At 41.7% G+C, this 23,497-nt stretch overlaps 1 protein-coding gene across 2 annotated transcripts in view; it reads right to left on the minus strand.

The window, feature by feature from the left end:
* Positions 1–10,268: 10,268 nt before the first annotated feature.
* The window catches only part of Brdt (bromodomain testis associated), a 40,838-nt gene continuing 27,609 nt past the window's right edge, over positions 10,269–23,497 (minus strand). The window contains exons 12-17 of one of the 2 annotated variants that reach the window (XM_052199260.1): positions 22,905–22,966; positions 22,009–22,180; positions 18,736–18,833; positions 17,899–18,104; positions 16,960–17,140; positions 10,269–11,195 (exon numbers count right to left, since the gene is read on the minus strand). In XM_052199260.1, the coding sequence (XP_052055220.1) occupies positions 11,127–11,195; positions 16,960–17,140; positions 17,899–18,104; positions 18,736–18,833; positions 22,009–22,180; positions 22,905–22,966 (788 nt within the window). In that variant the 3' untranslated portion in view covers positions 10,269–11,126. Of the gene's footprint in view, positions 11,196–16,959; positions 17,141–17,898; positions 18,105–18,735; positions 18,834–22,008; positions 22,184–22,904; positions 22,967–23,497 lie in introns of both variants that reach the window. The other variant, XM_052199259.1, reaches the window with a different exon arrangement.

The raw sequence follows: 23,497 nt of genomic DNA on the forward strand, positions 1-23,497 counted from the left end.
TTGCTGTGTTCCTTATTTTTCTGACATGGTGTGACTGGGCAAAGAAAGACCCTGTCTGCTTCAGTCTGTTAGGATTGATTCCTGGGTATCAGCCCACCCTATTGGGCAAATTTCCTACAGATCAACATGAAGATGAACTTTCATGAAATAATGCTATTTAGATGAATTAATGACTTTATAGAATTCCTGATTTGATTAAAATACTTTCAGGAAGTTAGAGTAATTAATAGAAAGTTTAAGGAGATGGTTTTAGTAGTTTTGCCAAAAAGATATAATAAAGTCTATTCTAAAAGTCTATTTTCTAGAAGTTTCCTTCCCCACACTCCAAACTGTCCATTTCCTGCCAAAAAGGTCGTATTCTTTTAAACATTTTATAAATCAATGTTCTCCTGATGTACTGGGGATGGAGGGGAAGGGAGGGGAGAGATTGGAGTAAGAGGGTAAGGGCTGGGATGGGAGAGGGGGAACATGTTATGCCTTCTATTTTCTGTTCTTCATAGTTTCTGTTGTTTGGTTTTTAAGTTATTCATCTGCAGTGGTAGAAAGTTCTGGATCTTAAGCAGTTGTGACCATGCCTTAGCCTCTGGAAGACCTGGACTCAAAGCACCTGGTTTTATGAGAAGCTATCTAGGACATAGGCCCTGGCCTCCTCCCGTGTGGCCTTCCTGGGACTTGGTTAAGGGACCATTACTGGGAAGGCAGGTCTACCTTAAAACGAGAATGTACTTTCCTCCCCAGAATTCCCAACTCCTCACCAGTAGGAATGAGGTCATAACTATTTCCTTTTCTTTTTCTTTTGGGTGCTGCCAGTGCCTAGGTATGGCTTTAGACTCCCTAAGGCTTTGGGCTTTCTTACTACTTTTCCAAACCCTTCCCCACCTTGCGGCTGATCTCCATGCCCATGTATCTCTCCTCCTTTGGGGTATTTTCATATAAACCCGAGACATATATAAATGGGAGGTAGGCAGGTAACTTGCCTGCCCTGAGGTGTTATTGTAAAGACTAACAAACTGTCCTTGTGCTTCAGGATGAATCTGTTCTAAGAACCCTAAGAGGGAACCCAGGTTTATCCAGTATCTCACTTGCTCTGTTTCTCTGCACAGCTGATTTTGCAGTGGAACACTAGTGAGGACTCCTTTGCTTCTTTTAAGACAAAATCCTCAAGGAGACAGGGGAATGTTGGCAAGGTAGGATGTACTTATAAGTCTGAAAAGAAAGTTGGTAAGACTCTAAATTTCATTCTAACCTACTCTGATTTAAAATCCTTACATTTTCCATCCATCTGACTACTACATAACAGATAAAGTGACCATAATAAGTCTTAGGTAACAACAGTCACTCAACACAGAAGTTTAGTAAATGAATTGTGGCCACATCAAGGACAAGTGATTTGGAAGAGAAGAATGCAAACGCCCACCCACCTCATACCATAGGCAGAATGGATTCATAGGCATGGAATTCTACATAAAAGCACATCTAGAATTTAAATATACAAAAATACATGAGGCCAGGTGTGGTGGCTAACACCTGCTGTGCCAGCACCTGGGAGGCAGAGGCAGGAGGATCAGGAACTCCTGAGGTTTTATAGAACCTTTAATCACTACCTTTGTGTTTGATCTACCTGTGAGTATCAGGTGAAATCCTTTTTGGGAGCTGTCAGCACATAGCATCTGAGGCCAGCAGAGAGACTTCCCTGCTTTTCTGGAGTCATCTGATGTTCGCACCAGCTGTGATCCTCCTCCTGCATCTTTGGTGCTCCCCCTGCAGCTGTGATCCTCCCCTGCAAATGTGGTCCTGTCCTTGAAGCTCTCCCAAGGTGACTCTATCTCAGACGTTTATTGTGGTTGTGGGTGTTGCGGGGTTCCCCTGAAGGGAGGGGAGGTGTGAAGTCCAGGGACAAAGAACAGATCATGAAAACTCGTGGCCACATGATGGCTCATCTGAGTGTAAAGTCAGAAATGTAAAGAGACTGCAGCTATAGTGTTGCAATTTTTCTTTACTCATATTCAGTGTTATAGGTGTAAAGCAAGCAGAGTTCATGAAGGTTTGAATTTAATCAAATGATACAACCAATAGGGTTGAGAAGAAAGCTAGGGAATACTTACCATAACCTATCACAAGCTTATGATAAGCAAAAATGTCTTAAAATAACCAATCAAATAATACCTTTTAAAAATATAATCAATTTTGATGTATAATTTGGGGTATATTTACCAGGCAGGGGCTTGGGGGTCAGTAGGACACAGAGGGCATGAACTAGAGAAGTATTGTATCTCACTTTGCTCTTTAACCATATGGACAGAAGTCCTCAGGAAAAAGCCACATATATGTTAAAGTCCTTTCATGATATAGATGGGCCCTGTGATACAATGGATAGTACTTCTAGATGCTTAAGAAATTCAAAAATTCCTATTAGAATGACTGGCTAAGTAGAATTTTTCCTTTTTTTTTAAAAAATATTATCTCATTTGTTTACATTTCAAATGATATCCCCCTTCCCAGTAACCCCTCCTCAACCCCCTCCATCCCATCTCCTCTCTCCCCCAATGAAAGAGGTAGGAGAAGGACTGAAGATGCTGAAGGGGATTGCAACCCCACAGAAAAACAATATTAACTAACTGGACCACCCAGAGCTCCCAGGGACTAAACCACCAACCAAAGAGTATATGTGCAGGGATTCATAGCTCTAGATACATATGTAGCAGAGGATGGCCCTATCTGACATCAATGGGAGAGTTTTTAAGAAAGAAAGAATGGCAAACAGAAAGAAAGGAGGAAATATATGGACAAAAAAAGAGACATTTGTTACTCTGTCTGGTTTTATGTTTGATTTATGATAATTTAACTGTCAAGTGCTAAAAATGGGGAGGTTTTGGATCTGGGGAGTTGGCTCTTCTTGTTGTATGTTGAACAAGGGAACCTCAGACCTCAGACCACAGAAAGAGAGCCTGCTTTAGCTGTACTTTTACTAAGAGTTTTGAAGAAATGATGATGTTTCTATTTTTTAATAAATGTTTTAGAGGCTATCAATATTTAAAAAAAAATGAGAACAGGAAATGCACTTTGGGAGGTCATTTCTGAACTAAAGATAAATCCTGGGAATCCTTTCCTCTCCCCATGCTCCCTTCTCCCCATGTTCTTCTCACCCCATGCTTATGCACATGAACTTTTGCTTCTTCCTCTTCATTGCCCTCCCCTGCCCTCCCCTAAATGTCTGCATCAGATGATATGTTCTTAGTGGAAAATTGTCCTTTTAGTATTTATACCTCTAGGTGTGGAGAAACTCCCCGTGGATCTTTCCTGAAGCTGCTCTGTCTCAGCCTGTTCTCCTAGCTTACCTCCATTCTTCTCTGCCACCCACCAACCTAAGAAGCTCCTTACCAGGCAACCCACAGCCACACTTTCCTATGATCCCAAAAGGGCAACAGATGCCAAGGGATGGGACTCTCACTCAACAAAGACCAGACCAGAAATCAGCATCTACAGGCACCTCAATCATGCTAAGCCCCAGTGCCAAAAACACAGTGATTACTATCCTAGGCAATGTGTCTCCACCTGAACCCAGGAACCATACCCTACTATAGTAAGCCATAAGAAAAGCAAGATAGCTGAAACATGAGACAAGGACTTCAAAACAGCAATTATGAATACGGTTAAGGACCCTAAAATAGGTATGAATGAGGCCCTAAGGGCCTCTGAAAACACAAATGATCAGTAGAAGAAAATAATGAGAACAGTTCAAGGCCTAAAGGTGAAACAGAATCATAAAGACAGCCCAACTGAAAACTAGAGGTAAAACTAGAAATGAAAAATGTAGGCAGTCAGACAAAAACCTCAGGGAAAGTCGCATCAAACAGCACAAGACATGGAAGAGAAAATTTCAGGTGTTGAAGACAAGGTAGAAGAAATGGATAATTCAGTTAAAGAAAGTATTAAATATAAAAACATTCAGGCACAAAGGATCTAGGCAATCTGGGACAGAATGAAAAGATTAAATCTATGAATAACAGAACAGAGAATAAACCCAGGCCAAAGGCACAGAAAATATTTTCAACCAAGTCATAAGAGGAAAGCTTCCCAACCTAAAGAAGGAGGTGCTCATCAAGGTCCAAGAGGGAGGGAGGTGCTCATCAAGGTCCAAGAGGGAGGGAGGTGCTCATCAAGGTCCAAGAAGCATACAGAGCAACAAAGCACCAGAAAAGTAATTCTCCCTGAGAATCAAAGCACCAAACATATGGAACAAAACAAGAATTTTAAAAGTAACATATAAAGGCAGTCTTCTCAGGGGAGACTCTGAAAGTCAGGATGGCCTGGATGGATGTTCTACAAATTCTAAGAGATGAGAGATGCCAACCCAGACTAAACTTTCTATCTATAGATCTTTAGAATTCTATACCCCCCACCCCCCAAAAAAAGAATTCTATACCCAGCAAAACTGTCAATTACAACAGATGAAGAAAGAAAAATATTCCACAATGAAACCAAATTTAAGCAGACTCTACCATTCCAGCTCTAGAGAAGGTACTTCAGCCTGAAAAGGCTGACCATACCCAAAAAACAAAAACAAAAACAAAAACAAAAACAAAAAAAACGAAACCACAAGGAATAAATAATCCCAGAACACTAAGTCACAAGGGGGGATGGGACTCACACTATAACAACAGAAGAACCACCAATAAAACTGCTCATTGTTCACTCTCAAGAAGAGTTTCAAAGCCCCCAATAAAAAGACACAGACTAGCAGGTTGGATTAGAAAACAGGATCCATTTTTGTGCTGCATCCTAGCAACACACTTCAGCATCATTGTAGACATCACCTCAAAAAGGTGGTAAAAGGATGGAGGCAAAAGATATTCCATGCAAATGGACTCCAAAAGGAAGATATTGTAGCCATTTAAATAAATGACAAAATAGACTTCAGATCAGAAGAGACAGGGAACACTAAATACTCAAAGGAAAATCCACCGGAGGATACTGCAATGCTAAGTATCCACGCACCAAGCAAAAGGGCATCCAAGTTCATAAAGGAAACTCCAAAACAGCTAAAATCACACACTGAACCTCACACACGGGTGGTGGGAGACTTCAGTACCCCACTCTCACCAACAGACAGGTCATCCTGACAAAAACTAAACAGAGAAATACAGGAGTTGACGATGTTACAAACCAGACATAACAGATACTTAGAGAACAATTCATTAAACATAAATGCATATACCTTTCTCTGTACCTCATGAAACTTTCTCCAAAGTTGACCACATGCTGAGAGGCAAAGCAAGTCTCAACAGATAACAAGAAAACTGAAATAAGCCTGCCCCCACCCCCATCCTACCTGACCATCACAGATTAAAGCTGGATATCATCAACAACAAACAACAGAAAGCTTACAAACTCATGGAAACAGAACAACTTTCTACAGAGTGAAAAATGAACCAAGTTGGAAATCAAAAAGGAAATTAAAAGCTTTTCAGAACTGAATGAAATGAACACACAAAATACACAAACCTGTCAGACACAATGAAGGTGATTTTTTTTTTTTTTTGGTTTTTATTGTTTTGTTTTGTTTTTTTGTTTTTTCAAGACAGGGCTTCTCTGTGTAGCCCTGGCTGTCCTGGAACTTACTCTGTAGACCAGGATGGCCTTAAACTCAGAAATCCACCTGCTTCTGCCTCCCAAGTGCTAGGATTAAAGGCGTGCGCCACCACTGTCCAGCTAATGAAAATGGTTATAAGAGGCAAGCTCGTGGCACTAAGTGCCTACATGAAAAATTTTGGAGAGATCTCACTCATATTTATAACTTAGCAACAACCTGAAAACTCTAGAATAACAAAAAGAAATAACACCCAACAAAAAGAAGACAGCAGGAAACAAACTCAGAGCTGAAATCAATGAGATAGAAACAAAAATTAAAGTTTCAATGAAACTATTACTTGAAAAAAATCATTAAGATTGATACACCTCTAGCCAACTAGATGGCTGCAGGTAGAAGAATCCAAATAGATTCATACTTAACATCCTGCACAAAACTCAACTCCAGATGGATCAACCACCGCAACATAAGGCCAGATACACTGAATCTGGTCAAAGAGAAAGTGGGGACAGGCTTGAACTCATTAGCACAGGAAAAGACTTCCTGGACAGAACACCCTTAGCATAGGCACTAAGAACAGCAATTAATACACAGAACCTCATGAAACCAAGATGCTCTGTATGGTAGAAGGTACCATCATTGGGACAAAGGGGCAGCCCACAGAATAGGAAAGATTTTTAACAACTACTACACATCCAGTAGATGGCTAATATCAAAAGCATATAAAGAACTGAAACAACTAGATACCAAGAAAACAACCCAATTAAAAATGGGGTACATAACTAAGCAGAGAGTTACCAAAAGATAAAATACAAATGGCTGAGAAATGCTTTTTAAAAATATTCAACATCCTTTTTCACAGAGGACTGCAAATCAAAACTAATTTGAGATTTTATCTTACCCAGTTTTAATAGCCAAGTTCAATAAGCAAAGACGCGCAGATGCTGCTGAGCACGTGGGGAGGGGAGCACTACGCACTACTGGTGGGTGTGCAGACTCTACAACCACTACAGAAGTCAGTGTGGCAGTTTGTCTACAAGCTAGAAATACACGTGCTCCCGACATCCAGCTATCCCACTCTTGGGCGCACACCCAAAGACTCTGCGTTTTGCTACAACGATACTTGCTCGTTTTCATTGCTGCTCTCACTCATGAAGGCCAAACTGGAAACAACATAGATGTCTATCAATGGAACAACGGATGTTTAAAAAATGTTCATTTACACAGTGGGATATTATTTAGCCATTAAACAAAATTATTAAATTCACAGGTAAATGGATAGAACTAAAAATGAAATCAACCTGAGAGAGATAACACAGACCCCCAAAAGACACATTCTATATGTATTCTTTTATACGTAGTTGTTAGCTTTGAAGCCTAAATAGATAGGCTATAATCTATATAATCGCAGATGTTAGATACAGAGTAAGGTACTAGGGAAGGGGAATAGAATATACAGTTATTGAGAGACAGAGAGCAGTGCAGAGGAATTCTAATCAGGAACCTGGCTGCCCTGGCAAGGGCTCACATCCAAACACCTTCTAGGTCTGTGTGATCTGGCCAGAATGCAGACACACCCTGGATTACAGTGTGATCTGGCTGGAATACAGACACACACTTTTACTCTCTAACAATGAAGGTAAGGCTATTTTGCAGAAGGAGGCAGCCATGTTTGAAAGTGAAGTCTAATTGAGAGTCAGATAAAGTAACAAATTAGAGAAAGATCTGACAGAATGAGTCAGAGATAGGATATGCCAAGCTCACACAAGAACAGCACACAAAAAGAGAGACTGTAAGAGGAGACACACACACACACACACACACACACACAGAGAGAGAGAGAGAGAGAGAGAGAGAGAGAGAGAGAGAGAGAGAGAGAGAGACAGGTTGCAGAGAGACCAAGCTAGACACAGGTGAAGACAGAATGAGCCAGGGAATGGGAAGGAGCCAGAAGATTGGATCTATTGCCAAAGGTAGTGTGAGGCCAAGCAGAGCAATTCAGTGAGAAGCCACGAGAAGCTGTATCTAATTAGTCATCTGGGAAGATTAGATTGTAAGGAGGCTAGAAGCTTCCAGGACTAGACCTAGGGATAGTTAGGACAGAAAAAGAGATGCTCTGGGCTCAGCCAAGCCATGTATTTGCACAGCTTAGGTAGGGCTCTCATCTCATCCCGTCATCTGAGGAAGTAAAAGCTTCACATATAGGGAGACTGGAGTGGGAACATTAAACAGGGTGAGGGGAAAGTGGTAAAAGAGGGAAATGGGGAGAGGCAACTAAGGGGCATTTGAGGGGTCACACAGAAACCTACTACTGTCCCTTAGTAAATAGATGCACATCTGAAAGAAATCTAAATGGAATCACCAAGTAATGTGCGAGATGGTGCCTCAATTAGACATCTCTCAGTGCCAGAAATGGTGATATCTCATTGGCATGTTGGCCAGAGAGCCCCATGAAACTTCCAAACAACTCAGGCTATTGCCAAGCATATTGGCTGCTCTCTACAAAGTGATGGTAAGTCCTCATTGCTAAAGACAACACTTACACATCTCACTGAATATGGGAAAGGCAAGCTGGTGCCTAGCTAGAGCTTCCTCTCTGCTAACTAGTGTTCATGGTGCTGGGAAACAGTGCATGCTTCCCGAGGAGAAACAATTACCAACCCAGCCACAGAGTAGTAATCTACGACGACAGCATCCCTGCATGGCATGCTGGTGCAATAAAAACAGCATATGTTGCAAGCAATCATTCTCTAATTAGATTTAAGTCCCACTCTATGAAATGGAAGCCATGCCTGACACTGCCTGGGTGACCATGGGCACAGGAGAAAACCACACTATTGCTTTGCTAAAGGAACATGGCAGTAAAATGACTCCTAATGATAGTCTGCTATATGCATAGATCAGTGTCTCTCTCAGCCATGACATGAATAGCTTCTTCCTGCAGTAGATAGAAACTATCTCAGAGGCCCACAACTGGACAATGTGTGGAGAGCAAGAGACTGTGGAACAATCAGTCCTAAGTGGGATGACTTCATCAAAGCCCTCCCCTCAGGCTTAGGATGCTCTGTGGAAGAGGAGGCAGCAAGATGGTAAGAACCAGGGGTGATGGATGACTACAGGAAACAGTGTCCTCTGGTGACAATAGGACTGGCACGTATGAACTCATGGACTGAGCCAGCACACAGCAGTCTGCACAGGCTCCAGCCTAATAGGGTCCCAGTGTTGAGAGGGGGAGGTAGACACAGGTCCTGCCTCTAACCAAGACATTAGCTTCACATGACATCTGCTTGCAAAGGAAAAATTAGTTTTCTCAAGTCAAGTCTTGCTGGGCACATTAACCACTCTTAAGAGGGGCCAAGCCCCAGCAGTTGGTGGGCAATGCAGAGTGACCTCAGTGGTTTTTGATCAGCTATTTGTCTGATGATGCTTTGTTTAGACTTTTTTCCCTGGTCCTTTGCTTGTATATTATGGTTTCTGATTTTGTATTTTATCATTTTGTGTGTGTGTTTCTTGTGCTTTCTCATTGTTATTTATTTATATTCTGGTTTGTTTGCCTGTTTTCCAATCAGAGAGAAAGAAGAGGTGGAGTTATGTGGGTGGGGGCATCTGGGAGGAGCTGGGGACAGGAAAACTGTAATCAGAACATATTATATAAAATTTTAATTAAAAAGTAGAAGATAGGTACAATAAAATAGCTATCACTTTAATTCTGCCTGTTTCCTGAAGGCAATACCATCCTCCCTCCCCCCCCTCACTCTCTCCCTCTCTCTCTCTCTCTCTCCCTCTTCTTCCTCTCTTTCTCTTTCTCTCTCTCTTCCTCTCTCTCTCCCCCTCCCCCCTCTTTCAGTTCTCCTCAATCAAGGTCTGGCTATGACCAGAATCTGAAGCTTGCTATGTGAACCTGGCTGGCCGTGAATTATCAGCAGTGCCTCCTTCTCTGCCTCTGGCCCGAAATAATGGAATTACAGCAGGTGTGAGCTGCCCTGTCTGGACAGCAGGTGTGCACTGCCCTGTCTGAACAGCAGGTGTGCACTGCCCTGTCTGGACAGCAGGTGTACACTATTCTGCCTGGACAGTAGGTGTGTACTGCCCTGTCTGGACAGCAGGTGTGCACTCCTCTGTCTGGACAGCAGATGTACACTACTGTGTCTGGACAGCAGGTGTTCGCTATTCCGTCTGGACAGTAGGTGTGTACTGCCCTGTCTGGACAGCAGGTTTGCACTCCTCTGTCTGGACAGCAGATGTACACTACTGTGTCTGGACAGCAGGTGTTCGCTATTCCGTCTGGACAGCAGGTGTGTACTGCCCTGTCTGGACAGCAGGTGTGCACTACTCTGTCTGGACAGCAGATGTACACTACTATGTCTGGACAGCAGATGTTCACTATTCCGTCTGGACAGCAGGTGTGTACTGCCCTGTCTGGACAGCAGGTGTGCACTACTCTGTCTGGACAGCAAGTGTACACTACTCTGGACAGCAGGTGTGCACTGCTCTGTCTGGATATCAGGTGTGCACTGCCCTGTCTGGACAGTAGGTGTGCGCTGCCCTGTCTGGACACACTGAGTTTGTACTTTAGATAATATCACAGCATTGCCTTAATCAGGTTATATTTCAAATGTTCAAAGGTTTAAAATTTAAAAAGAGAATGAAAACATATAGTTTAGACATGAATACAGTTTGAAAAATGACAAAACATCAATGTTTCATAGTTTATAATTTCCCCTAATTAGCAAATATTCATTGCTATCACCTACACATTTTAAGAAATGTCTGACACATTTCTACAGAAGCTTGCATACACAATATTTATCATTACTTTGTTTAAAATTTAACACCTTTCAAATCATAGCTAATATTACTTTAAAACAAAAGGTAGTATGAAATTTAAACATGGAATAGCAGAGATCTGACACACTGTGACACACATGGAAACCAAGTATTTCTTGTTAGAACCTCTGTTATAATTCTGACAGCAGACACATATCTCTTTGAAAAGTTAAAAATTCAGCCAGGCATGATGACACACTTCTGGAGGCCAGCATTTGAAAGCTGAGGGCAGGAGAATCAGGAGACCGGCTACATGCTGAATTCACCAAAGCCAGCCTGAGTATATGAGACCCTGTCTCAAATAAGGACACAAACAAACACCAACAAACAGGTTCAGACAAAGAACAAAAGTTAAAAACTCAACAAAACCGGTTTTATATACTTTTATATATTCTTCATTTTTTTTTCAATCAGATGATCCCTTTTAGACTTGCTTAGATCAGGACTATAATACATCACTGACAGTCCTCTTTAGAATGAATAAAATCTATCCACTTTTAGAGGTCAAAATTACAAAAACTTTTTATAAATTATATCATTAAAAGAACATATTTCTTAAAATGTAAATGAAAAATATTTAATTATTTTAGGGCAGTCAGAACACAATTTGTGATTGACATTCTGGTGTTTAAAGTGATCACGTTATCACATACGCTGTAAACATTTTTACCTTTCATTTAAAGTTGAGAGTTAATTTACAAACTGAGTTTTAATCAAAGTTATTTTCAAACATTGTCATAATGTCGCTTTGAAGAGTCATATCAATGGTACCCGCCATCTGTAGAAAAGAGAAGATTCTAATTAGTTTAAGATCTAAGACCTTATTACAGCTTTATGCAAATAATTATACATTTGAAAAGGCCTCATGCAAAATATGAATAACTTAATGACCTTATCTACACTCTTTAATTAAAAATATGTGTTTCCTTTAAATATATTATCCTTGTGACAAAATGACACAAGAAAGTGGACATGAAGTTCAATTCTCCAGCTAGGAAGAGCCTCTCGGTCCTGAGGGAGTGTTAGTGAGATTGCAAGCTGAAGCTGGTGGTGATGGCAAATGCCCTGGAAGGCAGAGGTGGGAGGATACAGACCGTATCCTTCTTTCAGTTCAAGGCAGCTACATAGAGAAACCTAGGAGGTACTAGGCACCACACACAGTACATTGCTTTAACCAGGTTGGAATGATTGCTCAGTGGTTCAAGGCCTGAGTTCAGTTCTCAGCACTGTGTCAGATGGGTCACCAAGTGCCTGTAACTCTAATCAGGCAGATTGATTTATCTGGACTCTGTGGACACCCACACTTATGTACATAAGGGTTCACACTCATGTACATAAAGGCACACACACATGCACACACATGTAAATACATATGCACTAACATGCATCACACACATGCACACACACATAAGTAAATGAAATATTTTTAAAAGTTTAAAGTAATCTTAAGCAATATAATCAATCCCTGTGTGAGACAACTATAACAGAAACATGTAAAAGTTATGGACACTCATTGATTCTGGCACTGTGTAATGAATTCTCCCCAAGAGTGTTCTCCATGAACACGCTCCATGTGATCGATCACACTCAAACCAAAGGACATTACTGGGAACAGTGCTCATTTACATACTAGCAATCCTTAAGAAATGAGCTGAAGTGAGAAAACTCTAAGTCAATCACCAGAAGCACGGCAACTATATTCTTAGGTTTCTTCTGCCATGCAATGCTGGAATTCATTTGGAAAAGGCTTTAGTATAGGTTTAGCACAAGTCTTGTACGAGGGAACGGGTGACATGTGAGGCCAGTGGGGATGCTCTAGCGAGGGCACACACTTCCAACGACAGGTTCCAAGGTTTTCCATCCCAAGTAATAGCAAACATGAAAATTTAAAAGGGCTCTATGCACTCCACACAGAGAACCACAGGTCAGTGAGATGTAAAGGCCCTAGCAGCTAGTTGGTTGGTTTCTTGGATGTGAACTGGCATTTTCACTGGCTGTGTAGGAAGACTTAGAGCTATGACCTACTACTAAAAGGATAATAAAAGCTTTAATTATTCAGCACCACAAAGTCGAGAAGGTATGTCTGACTCTAACAGATTATTAGAAATTCTTAAAATTGGCCTTATAGAAAACAAACGACAAAACTTCGATGATAAGATTTTTCAAATGCCAAGTTCCTGGGCTGCCACCGGTCTCGCCTGCATAACTCTGAAGCTTTGTTTCTCCTGCCACATAAAAGCTGAAGATGTTCTCCTGACCTGAATGCCATGTGACTGTTCTATGTAAGGCACATTGGAGAACTGGAAGAAAGTGGAATGAAACCATTTTTATATTTAAGTAGAAATGAAAATTTGTATTTAAAGGTTAAAAGGAAAGATGTACATCTATCTTAGCGAAAATCTACTCATGTGGACTGTTTACAAAGAGAATCAGTCTCTCCACCAAGTAAAAATAGGGACCACGACCTCACTACCACTTGACTTTGTGGCAGGCTAGAGGCTTAGAGACTCCTTTCTCTATGTCCCTACCATACTCCGGCCATTCAGATGCAAGACTACAGGCTGATGAAGGAGCCGGGCACGATGCAGACTTTGAGGTGCTGTTAAATGTCCCGAAAACTGCTTAGGATATTGGCAATGCCATCAGGCCAAGCTGGGTTATTAGGGGACACCCAACTCTTGAAAAAGTACTAGAGGGTGACAGGCCTTTGTGAATCCCAACAAGAGGAATTATGAATTTTTAATAAAGAAAATTCCCACTTACCTTCCTCCAAGAAAAACAATCCCTGTAGGCTTAGATTTTTTTAAACCTACTTTTAAGGGTTCTTAAACATTTTGACCCCTCTTCTAGCCTACTGTCCAAAGGAAGGGGAAAAAAGATGGTAAATAGCATAAGACTATGTGGACCTGCTTAGAAATAGTTCTTTGGGGTGATTCTAATCTCCGTTTGTCAGAATACCAACAGTCTAGTTTAGCAATGCCAGGATACCAAACACAAATCAACAGCAGTGGCATGATCCAGCAGAAACAGCCTAATCAGCGTGATTCAGTAGGAGCAACCAAAACCAGCTGGCACACGAGCTCTTTGTCATGTCCCTCTCAGTGAAGACTCAAGGCCCGCAAAGTGTTGCAAGGTGAGCTAGGCAAGACCTCATCACTGTCTACTGAGCTCTACTTATACTATCTCCAGACATCATGGATCCTCCCAGGGATCTTACCCAGCAAGACACTATGTGAGCCTGCCTCCACAAGACACCACGTGAGTCCCCATCACATGACACAACCCACACCTTTTACTTCAAATCCCACAAATATTTAAAAACAGACAATAAAACATGTGTACCATGGTAGAAGTTCTACCAAAGCAGTGTTCTACAAGAAACTCTGCACAGAGGATGTGGGTCAGTGCTAGAGGGTGTTCATAACAGGTGCAAAACCCTGGGTTGACCCAAAGCACCACAAACAGTAAGATGACCACTGTTAAAGTCAGTCATCTCTTGCTGGAGGCCAAGGCCTCTAATCCCATTATTCAAGAAGCTGAGGCAGGAACATGGGGAGTTCCAGGTGAACTTAGACTGTATAGCTGAGGTCTTGTCTGAGAGGAAAGTAGGGAGAAAGCAAGGCAGACAGAATTTCATCTGTTGTTTTCTAGGAAGTTAACATGCCATCAATGCCACGGCTAAAAAGAAACATTTAAACATAGGTATGCAAAATTACAGTGGTAACTCCATCAACATATCCTTCAGACAAATATTCATAAAGAAACTTTGGAGTGAAACTGTGTAGTGGATCACGTGAACTCGGGTCCACAGAGCACTCCACCCAGCAGCATCAGAAAACAGGCTCTTTTTTGTACCTGCTCATTTAACTGGCTTTTCCAAACCGGATCACATTTGAGGCCACAAAGAAAGTTTTAATAAATACCAAATCACTGGAATAATCTCTTGTGTTCAATCAGATCATAATGGACTAAAACTAAGAATGAGTAGTAAGAGAAACCACACAAACACATGGAAACTGAACAATTCACTCTCAAATGATCAATGAGTCAGCAGAAAATCTAGAATGAGAAGAAAATGAACAGACATGAAGAGACTGAGAGTATCAGAGACAAACAGAATGCTTAGAGATTTAAGCAGAGAACAACTGTTCAGGATTATAGCCTGGGAAATCTGGCAAGAAGTGGCAAACACAATTGCTTTAAATTAACAACTGCAAATCAATAAGCACTGGTAACGAGAGTGGAAAGACAGTCTACAGAGTGTTGAAACCTGCCAGTCATTTATCTGATGGGGAATGCCACTCAGAATAGACAGATCAAACACAAAAAGGGCAAATAATTTAATGTATAAATGAGGAAAACCAATCTAATCCATAAATGAGGACACAAAAGCAAGACTGAGTGGCAACAATGCCCCGCCTCTCCTGCTCAGATCACCCTGGCAGTCCACCTCCCACAGTCACACGGCAGTCAGCAAGAAGACAAAAGCCGCAGGTGCTCTCGGGTATGTAGGGCACTCTAAGGAATCCTGTGAACAGAAATTAGTAGAGACATATGGAAATCAGTCTGGATGATCTTCAAAAAAAATCTATAAACATACACCCTGCCATTCCTGGGCACATACCCAGAGGAATCAGCATCGGTAGACAATAGACACCCAAGCATCCACCACATTTACTGTGGCACTATTCACAATAACTAAGTGCTTACTAACAGATGAATAGATAAAAGTTGTCATGTATATATCTATATCTATAATGGAGTATCCCTCACCTGTTAAGAAGAGTGAATTTATGTGTGCACAGGAAAATAATAGAACTGAAAACCATGGCATTCAGCAAAATACACCAAACTCAAAAGAAAGAATGGTTGTGTGGAAGCTCGATTTTTGTGAAAGTCATGAGAATAGAAAAGAAACTATTTGACAAAGAGGCTCATGAGAAAGGCTTCGGCCAAGAGTATGTTGTGGGGCATGAATATGACCAACACATATTCATAATGAACCTAATTATAATTTACACATAGTAAAGAAACATACAGACATGGAAGGTACAACACAATGAGTTAATTCTAATGCAATGTGTGTGTGTGTGTGTGTGTGTGTGTGTGTGTACGTGTACATATACACGTGGAAGCTAGAGACCGACATTAAGTATCTTCCCTGATTGCCCTCCATCTTCTCTGTTGAGATGGAGTCTCTTACTAGAACCCAGAGCTCATTTCTGCCAAGTGTCCGGCTATCTGATTGCTCTGCTGCTTCTTGTCTTCAACTTTCCAGTAAAGAGATTACAGGCTCAATGCTCACCCTGCATTTGGATAGGTTCTTGGGATCTGCACTCTGGCTTTATCTTTGCACAGTAAGCACGTGTTTTACCTACGGAGCCATCTCTCCAGCCTCACATGAACTTAGGGAACTCAGGGTTACAGTGATGTGCTGGTGCTGGTGGTGCTCTTGAAGTCTGTCTCCTCTGGGCATGGCAGACTGCCATTTAAAATCAGAGCAGCAGCATTATACACATAGAACCCTCACAAGATTGGGTATTTCCTTCCTCATGGAAGGGAAGAAGGCTCAAAGGTGAATGAGACACTTCCCCTCCTTAGGGATACAGAAACAGTTAATTGTTGGAGCTGAGAAAGGTTCCAGTGGGGCTGGAGAGATGGCTTGGTGGTTAAGAGCACTGACTGCTCTGCCAAAGGTCCTGAGTTCAAATCCCAGCAACCACATGGTGGCTCACAACCATCTGTAACGAGATCTGACTCCCTCTTCTGGTGTGTCTAAAGACAGTTACAGTGTACTTACACATAATAAATAAATAAATCTTTTTTTTAAAAAAAGAGAAAGACTTCAGTGTACAAATGCCTAAAAGCTGCTATGTTCCTATACAAGAAACCCATGCTTGCCCCCGTGATCAACTCCAGTTACACTCAGAGGCTCACCCAGTGAGATTTGCCTGGTATGGTGATTTTAGATCAGAGGAAACAGACACGTCATGCAGCACTTGACACAAGTAGGACCATGACAGTACCAAGGGCAGTTGCACTGGCCAGTGAATGACAGCCTTTGAGGTTTAATCACCTGAGTCCATGCTATTGAGGGGAGCTATATGATGTGTACTGTCACCTTGAGAAACACTGACCAGGAAGGCTCGCCATGTCTGACTCAGTCTGAGGTTTCTAAGGGTAGTAATGGTAAACAGTGAATTCCTACATTTACACACCAGTCGCTTCCTTTATGAGTTCAATGTATGTAAATTTACTTTGTCACAGGGAATTGTTAAAAATTGTTTAAAGCTCTCTTTTTTAAATGAGAAACTTAAGTTATAGGAAGATTAAATAAACTGCCAGGGGCAAAATCTAGTAAACAGCAGAGCCTGGGCTTTGAGCTCAGGCAGTCTAGTGGTCCCACAGTGCATCTGCATTACAGTAAGCCTGCTCATTTTTACCAAAGAGGTGACAACCACTGTCTCTGGAAAGCACTCGAAAATGAGAGGTGGACATGCACCCTTTCCTCTATTAGCTTTAGAGAGTTAGCATGTACTCACTGCTTCTCTTCTCCTACGCTCTTGCTCTTTCTCCCTCGCTAAATTCCGGTCTTTGAGAAGCCAGAGCTTGCTTATGTCTTGAGCTTCCGACGGTGGCTGTTGTTCACTCTGCTCTTCTTCATGGGACTTGTCTTGCACTTTATTTGGTAAAGGTTCTAGAGTCAATCCACTTCCATGTTCCCTTAAAGAAACAGGATGGCTCAAAGTAGGTTTCAAGTTCCTTAAAATTTTTATTATAAAGACACAAAGTAGGTTTCAAGTTCCTTAAAATTTTTATTATAAAGACATGATTAAGCAACAACAGAAAGCCATGTCCTGGGTCCCTGGCTGTCAAAGCATCCTTCCTGCCTCCCCTTTCTTCCTTCTCCTTTTCCTCCTTTCTTGACAGCACCTTATGTGCCCCTGCATAACTAAGGATGACCTAGAACCCTGCTCTTCCTGCCTTCCCCTTGTTGGGATTGCAGTCAAGAACTACCACACTGGGGATCAAGTCTAGGACCTTGGAAACATTAGGTGAACATTACACTAACTGATCTATATAATATATCTCCAAATCCCTGAACTTTACTTCTGAATGACAGGTTTTATATGGCACAATCTATATTAACAACAAAAAGGAAAGGTTTAGAAAACCGTGGCCCTGTACAAAACACAGCATTGTCTTCCTACAGTAGAATGGAAAAACTTGGAAGACAGCTTAGGAAAATACATAATAATTATAATTTGGTAACAGTTACATCTTTCCTAGCTTGATTTCTTTGCTATTTCTGTCTTCTACTAAATAGATACAATAATTTAGAGAAATATTAATAAGATACACTTTTTATAATGACAATTTGTTGTGTGTTCTACTAGATAACTGAATCACAGTAAATTGACAAATTGCCAAACACATTCCTCTGCCTCCCATGGCCTCATTAACACCAGTAAGTCACAGACCTCTGATTTTCTTGAGATACTTTTGGGTCCTTTGCATTATGTTCCAGGTGTTTCCGCATCTGCTCCTGTGTCCGGGCCTTCACTTCTTTTTCTATTGCAGCTTTTCTAAACTGGTTGAAAAGCTCATCTGAAGATTTCAGTACACTTGATGCTTTCACTGGCTTCCCTAAACTTTTCCAAGAGTCTGCATTCTTAATCTTTATATCCTAAAATGACAAATGTTGTATTCAGCCTATGTTAGATGTCAATCAGATTTTGGAAGGAAAATGGTATCTTCTGAATTGGTAATAGAGAAGGCTAAGGTTGTAAAAGCCTGCATGGGCCTTAACTTTAGTTGGGGAAAACAGATATTTAAACTCTATTTATCTAAGCTCAGACTAAAACACCAAGGTTATAAACAATCTCAGTGTTGTTTACTTGTGCACGTTAGCAGGGTGAGCTGCTAGGTGTTTTGCCCAGACAATTATCTGAAGAAACAGTAGAACTGAGCTTCTGCTCTGAGCCCTTCTAAAGAGGAAGAGAAGAAGCAGTGCATTCAAAGTTTAAAATTAGACTCTAAGGCCTGGAACAGGACCTCACAGTTAATGCTTCCCAAACATCTAGGAGAGCTGCCAGTGTATGCTCTGAATGAGGAGGGACTCTTCTGTAGACTAAAAAACTGCTTGACGACACTACCACACATACAAGCAAGAGACTCATCACAGCAGCTTGGAGATACACAAGCGAAAGTTTGACTTAGGGAATCAATCTTAGTTAAGTTAGTGTTTAACAATCTTCCACGTAACTCATGTTAAATCTCAGGTCCTCTCAACACTTGAGAACAATCGGTATTTTTACCTTCTGCATGGGAGCATGAGATTCCGGCTCCAGCACTGTGTGACTCTCAGCAGAGGTGTGCACCACAGGGGGGGGATGCAAAACTTGGTTGCAATCACCTAGAAGCACATATTCTTTAGAAAGGAATAATACTTCAGGGTACTTATCTGGAGTTTAAGTTTCTTTTTTCTTCCATGTCAGACATCACAAAAATAAAATAGCCAGATCTAGTGGCACATGCCTTTGATCCCAATGGTCAAGAGGCTGAGGCAGGAGGGTAATAAGTTCAAGATCTGCTTGTTTGTATTACTTATAAGATCCTGATTAGGGAAAAAGAAAAAAACAAAATAAGGAGACACACATGTATGTCTATGTACGTATATAAGTACATATATGGAATAAGTAAAATAAGTTTCTATACATCTTTATTATCTATTGGATTATATTATAAAACTAAACATTTCTCATTTGGAGTGACCTCTGTTTTTGTTGTTGTTTACTGTCTTTGCTTTGGAACCATGAAAGGTTGACATACCATGATGTTGAGCAGGCCTGTTCTCATGATATGGAGCTCTGAAGTTTGCAAACTGGTTTGCTCCAGAGGTGGATCTGGATTAGGCTAAGCTAGTCATAAAAATTCTGCTTTTCCCTGGTAAGCCGATGAAAGGCTTCCAGGGAGGCAGACATGGCACTATCTTGACAGCCCATGTGAAAATAAAAATACAGAAGCCTAGGACAATACATACTATAATACCAGGCAGAGTGTGCCAACTGGTGCTGTGACTGGTACGAGGGTGACCAACACCTTCTGATTGTACTTAAGGTCTGTTCCACAGAAGGAACTCATACCTTGTAGTAACAGTTCTGTGACTGGTACAGGGGTGACCAACAGCTTCTGACTTGTATCTAAGGTCTGTTCCACAGAAGGAACTCATACCTTGCAATATAAACTTGGTCAAAAGCTCATGACTGGGTATATCAAAGATCACAAAGGAGAACCTACTAATATTTTGCTAAAAGGTCATAATGTCTTCACACTATTTATGTTTATGTGCATAGATATGTGCTCTCAACCTTGGTCAGAAAATCGTTTTGTAGTGGACAGCAAGGCTGAAAGACACAATACTGTTCAAAGTGCTGAGAATGCATAACTGAGTGCTCAGATCTAAATGGGACACATGCCCATCTCCCTCTCAGGGAGCATCACAGAAGAGGTAGTGACAGGGATGGGAAGGAGCACGGTGAAGGGTGAGCCATGACTCAGATTTTGCATTCATGAGCTCACAGTGGCTATCTGAATAAGACCTGTACAAGATCAAACTGGTCAGCATGGAGAATGGGAGCTCACAAGCCCCACCCCTAGCTGAGGTGCCATTGGCGGTTGGCAGCTGCTGGGATAGAGTCCTTGTTTGTTTGGCGATGTGTCTACAGCTGGGTTACCCAGGCTGTAGTGGAGGCTCCACAGCAGTGTGCATCCCACAGAAATCAGCACTGACTGGACTCCGTGGACTTGGTTTTTAATAGAAGAGGAGGATATGAAATTGGGAGGAGACATGCAGAGAGAGGTTCAAGTGGAGTTGGGGGGATGTGACAGGACAGAGACACAAAATACAACACTCCCGTTTGAACTCTCATCAATTTTGATTGGTTGATCAAAAGTATAGCAAAGAAAAAGCAAAATTAGCTGACTCAAACTCATAAAATTCTAGATCTTCTGATGCCGTAGGGGATGTGTATCTAAGCTTCTACCTCCCCTCAGTCCCTTGACTAAATCACGTTTGTCTTCAGGCTGAGATTAGATGAGAGCTAGAAACAGAACAGAGAGAGAATGTGACGCTGTCAGAGGAGGTGTGGATTAAAGACCAGATCTTACATTTAGACCCTGGACAGCCAACACACCCACACTTCACAAGACCCTGGACAGCCAACACACCCACACACTTCACAAGACCCTGGACACCTACCCAACACACCCACACTTCACAAGACCCTGGACACCCACCCAACACACCCATACTTCGTAAGACCCTGGACAGCCAACATACCCACACTTCACAAGACCCTGGACACCCACCCAACACACCCACACTTCACAAGACCCTGGACAGCCAACACACCCACACTTCACAAGACCCTGGACACCCACCCAACACACCCACGCTTCACAAGATCCTGGACAGCCAACACACCCACATTTCACAAGACCCTGGACAGCCAACACAGTGCACTTCCTAAGCTCATGTGGGATGGGAAAGCAAAGTGCAGAACTACATCTCTGCTGAGCTGCCACCAGACTTAGGGAGGAGAGTCTGTGTGGAAAGTAAACTCTAGAATGATTTTCAACTTGTTGATAGGCAACAGTGTTGTTATCACTAAACAAAAGGGGAAGATTAAAATCTGGATGTTGAGAGGCTGCAGAGATGGCTCAGCTGCTAAAAGCACTGGCTGTTCTTCCAGAGGATTGGGGCTCAGTTCCCATCACCCACACAGTGATGTATAACCATCTATAACTCTAGTTCTAAGGCATATGACCCTGTCTTCCAGATTCTTTGGGCTTCAGGCATGTGCATACATGGTGCATAGACAAACATGCATACAACATAAGAATTAAAATAATAAATAAAGCCATTTTCAAAGTCTGGGGATTGAAAGGTGGGAATTTTGTTTTCCCTTGGTTTGCAATGGTTACTTGATGTTTAAACAGAGATGCCTTCACTAGTGTTGTATCAGCATGCCTGCGGCCAGGCACATTTGAATTGGGCAAATAACAGAAAGAAACAGACTTCACAGACGCAATCAACAGCGCATTTGTTGTCCCTCAACCTTTCCATCTCGTGGTTGCTGCACCCGAAGCAACAAGAGAATCGAGACCCCAGTGCTCCTCCCAGGCTGGAGTTCAAGGCCATGCCTGGGTACATAGTGAGGTCAAGGAGAGGCTGGAGTGTGTGCAACTCTGACAAAAAGGAAAACAGAAAACCTGCTTTGTCCTCCTCACACCACTACAGAGTGCTTTCTAGATGGTGGTAGAGCAGCGTTTACCAAAGTAGCTAGAATATTGCTTAAGCTTGGGTAGTAAAAGAGATTTTTCATCATCTATACACCTGAACAAATTGAGTATAGATTATACAAATACAATGAGTGCTTATGTATATAAAGCAGTTTCCTGGACCTGGCTCATTCAGATCCTTGGATGTGTAACACTGACAACACCATTGTGTCCCCACATGTGGCCTCCGGACGCCGTGGCCTACAGATTCCATTTCTCAGCCAGAATGGCGGACTTGCGTTTCTTACCTGAGAGAGGCTGAGTCTGCACCGATGCAGTATTCTCTGTGGCCTGCAGATGCTGTGACACTTGGCAACCAAGCATCTGCTGGGAGTTCTTCCCTGGAGCTCCACATGGTGCTGTGCTCTGCTGAGCTAGGGGAGCTTCAGCAGAGGCCGCGTTGTGCACGGAAGACTGTACCTGCTAGACAAAGATCAAGTTATCCTTCAGACTTCTAACCACACAGAAGCACAATTAAGAGAACTGGAACACAAGACATAGCAGCAGACTAGTGATGCTTTAATGGTATTTTGAAAATGCATTGCCCCTTAAGTCACACAGTCCTGCTAGGCAGACCCTGAAGATGAGAAGATCAGGGTCTGGGAAGAGTAAGCACCTTACTGGACACCTGTGATCTTGGGTCTCTAGAGCCCCGAGGTTGCTTTCCTCCTAGGTTTTGTTTAGAAATTTTACATAGGACCCCACACACTCCTTTTTTTTTTTTTTTGTACCAAGGCAGTTCCTCTGTATTCACAGCCTTAGGTTGAACTGAAGTTTCTAAAACTTGCTCTACTTAACTGCTTGACTTATATTGTAGTTGTGTTTATTAGAAGGAGGAAGCCGAGTCATTTCTATAGTCAGCTTTGAAAAGACGCCTTTGACCACCTAGTTAATGACTGAAAAGTGACTTTTTAATATAACCAAAATAAGAAATGTTTTATTTTTCTTTTCTTTTTGAGTCTCTTGCTATATAATTCAAGCTAGCCTGAATCTGTGGTCCTCCTTCCTCTGCTTCCCCAGTGAAGACACTACTTAAGTGCAAAACCATGCCCACACCCCCCCAAAAACTTTGTAAAGGAAGTTACTACTTTCTTTACACTAGCTTACAACTGTTTTCAATGCTGAGGTTAAATATTCAACTTACGTTTATATTTTCTTTTGGAGGCAAATCATTCTGTTTTACTCCAGTAAATTTAGGGAATATTTCTGAAAATGTATATAGATAATTATTTCAACATTTGTAAGCTTAAAAGAAAAGCCCTGTCAAGTTACAGCTTTTCTATATTAGAAGCAAAGTAGCATGAAATGAAGAGCCCAGCACAGGGCTCAGTCCCTGGTCACGGCATCGGTCACAGGGCATCGGTCACAGGGCTCAGTCCCTGGTCACGGCATAGGTCACAGGGCTCAGTCCCTGGTCACAGGGCATCCATCGGTCACAGGGCAAGCTTCCAGGTAGACAAAAGACCAAGTACAAGAGCTCTTTATAAAGTGACTATGGTTGGTAATATGTTACATATTGGAAAAATGCTAACATAGTAGCTTTTAAGTGTTTTCAACAGAAAATATATAGTAATAGACATGTTAATGTAAGTGATCTAATTGTTTTTAAGATGTATACATACATCAAAATCATGTCAGATACCCTAAACGTATCTTTTTATTATTTTTCAATGAAAAAAGAAAATAATACCATTGGGGCTAATGGGGAGGGGAAAAGAAAATGCTCATTTCAAAAGA

The sequence above is a fragment of the Apodemus sylvaticus genome, chromosome 11 (genome assembly GCF_947179515.1).
Source record: "Apodemus sylvaticus chromosome 11, mApoSyl1.1, whole genome shotgun sequence".
Classification (NCBI taxonomy): Eukaryota; Metazoa; Chordata; class Mammalia; order Rodentia; family Muridae; genus Apodemus; species Apodemus sylvaticus.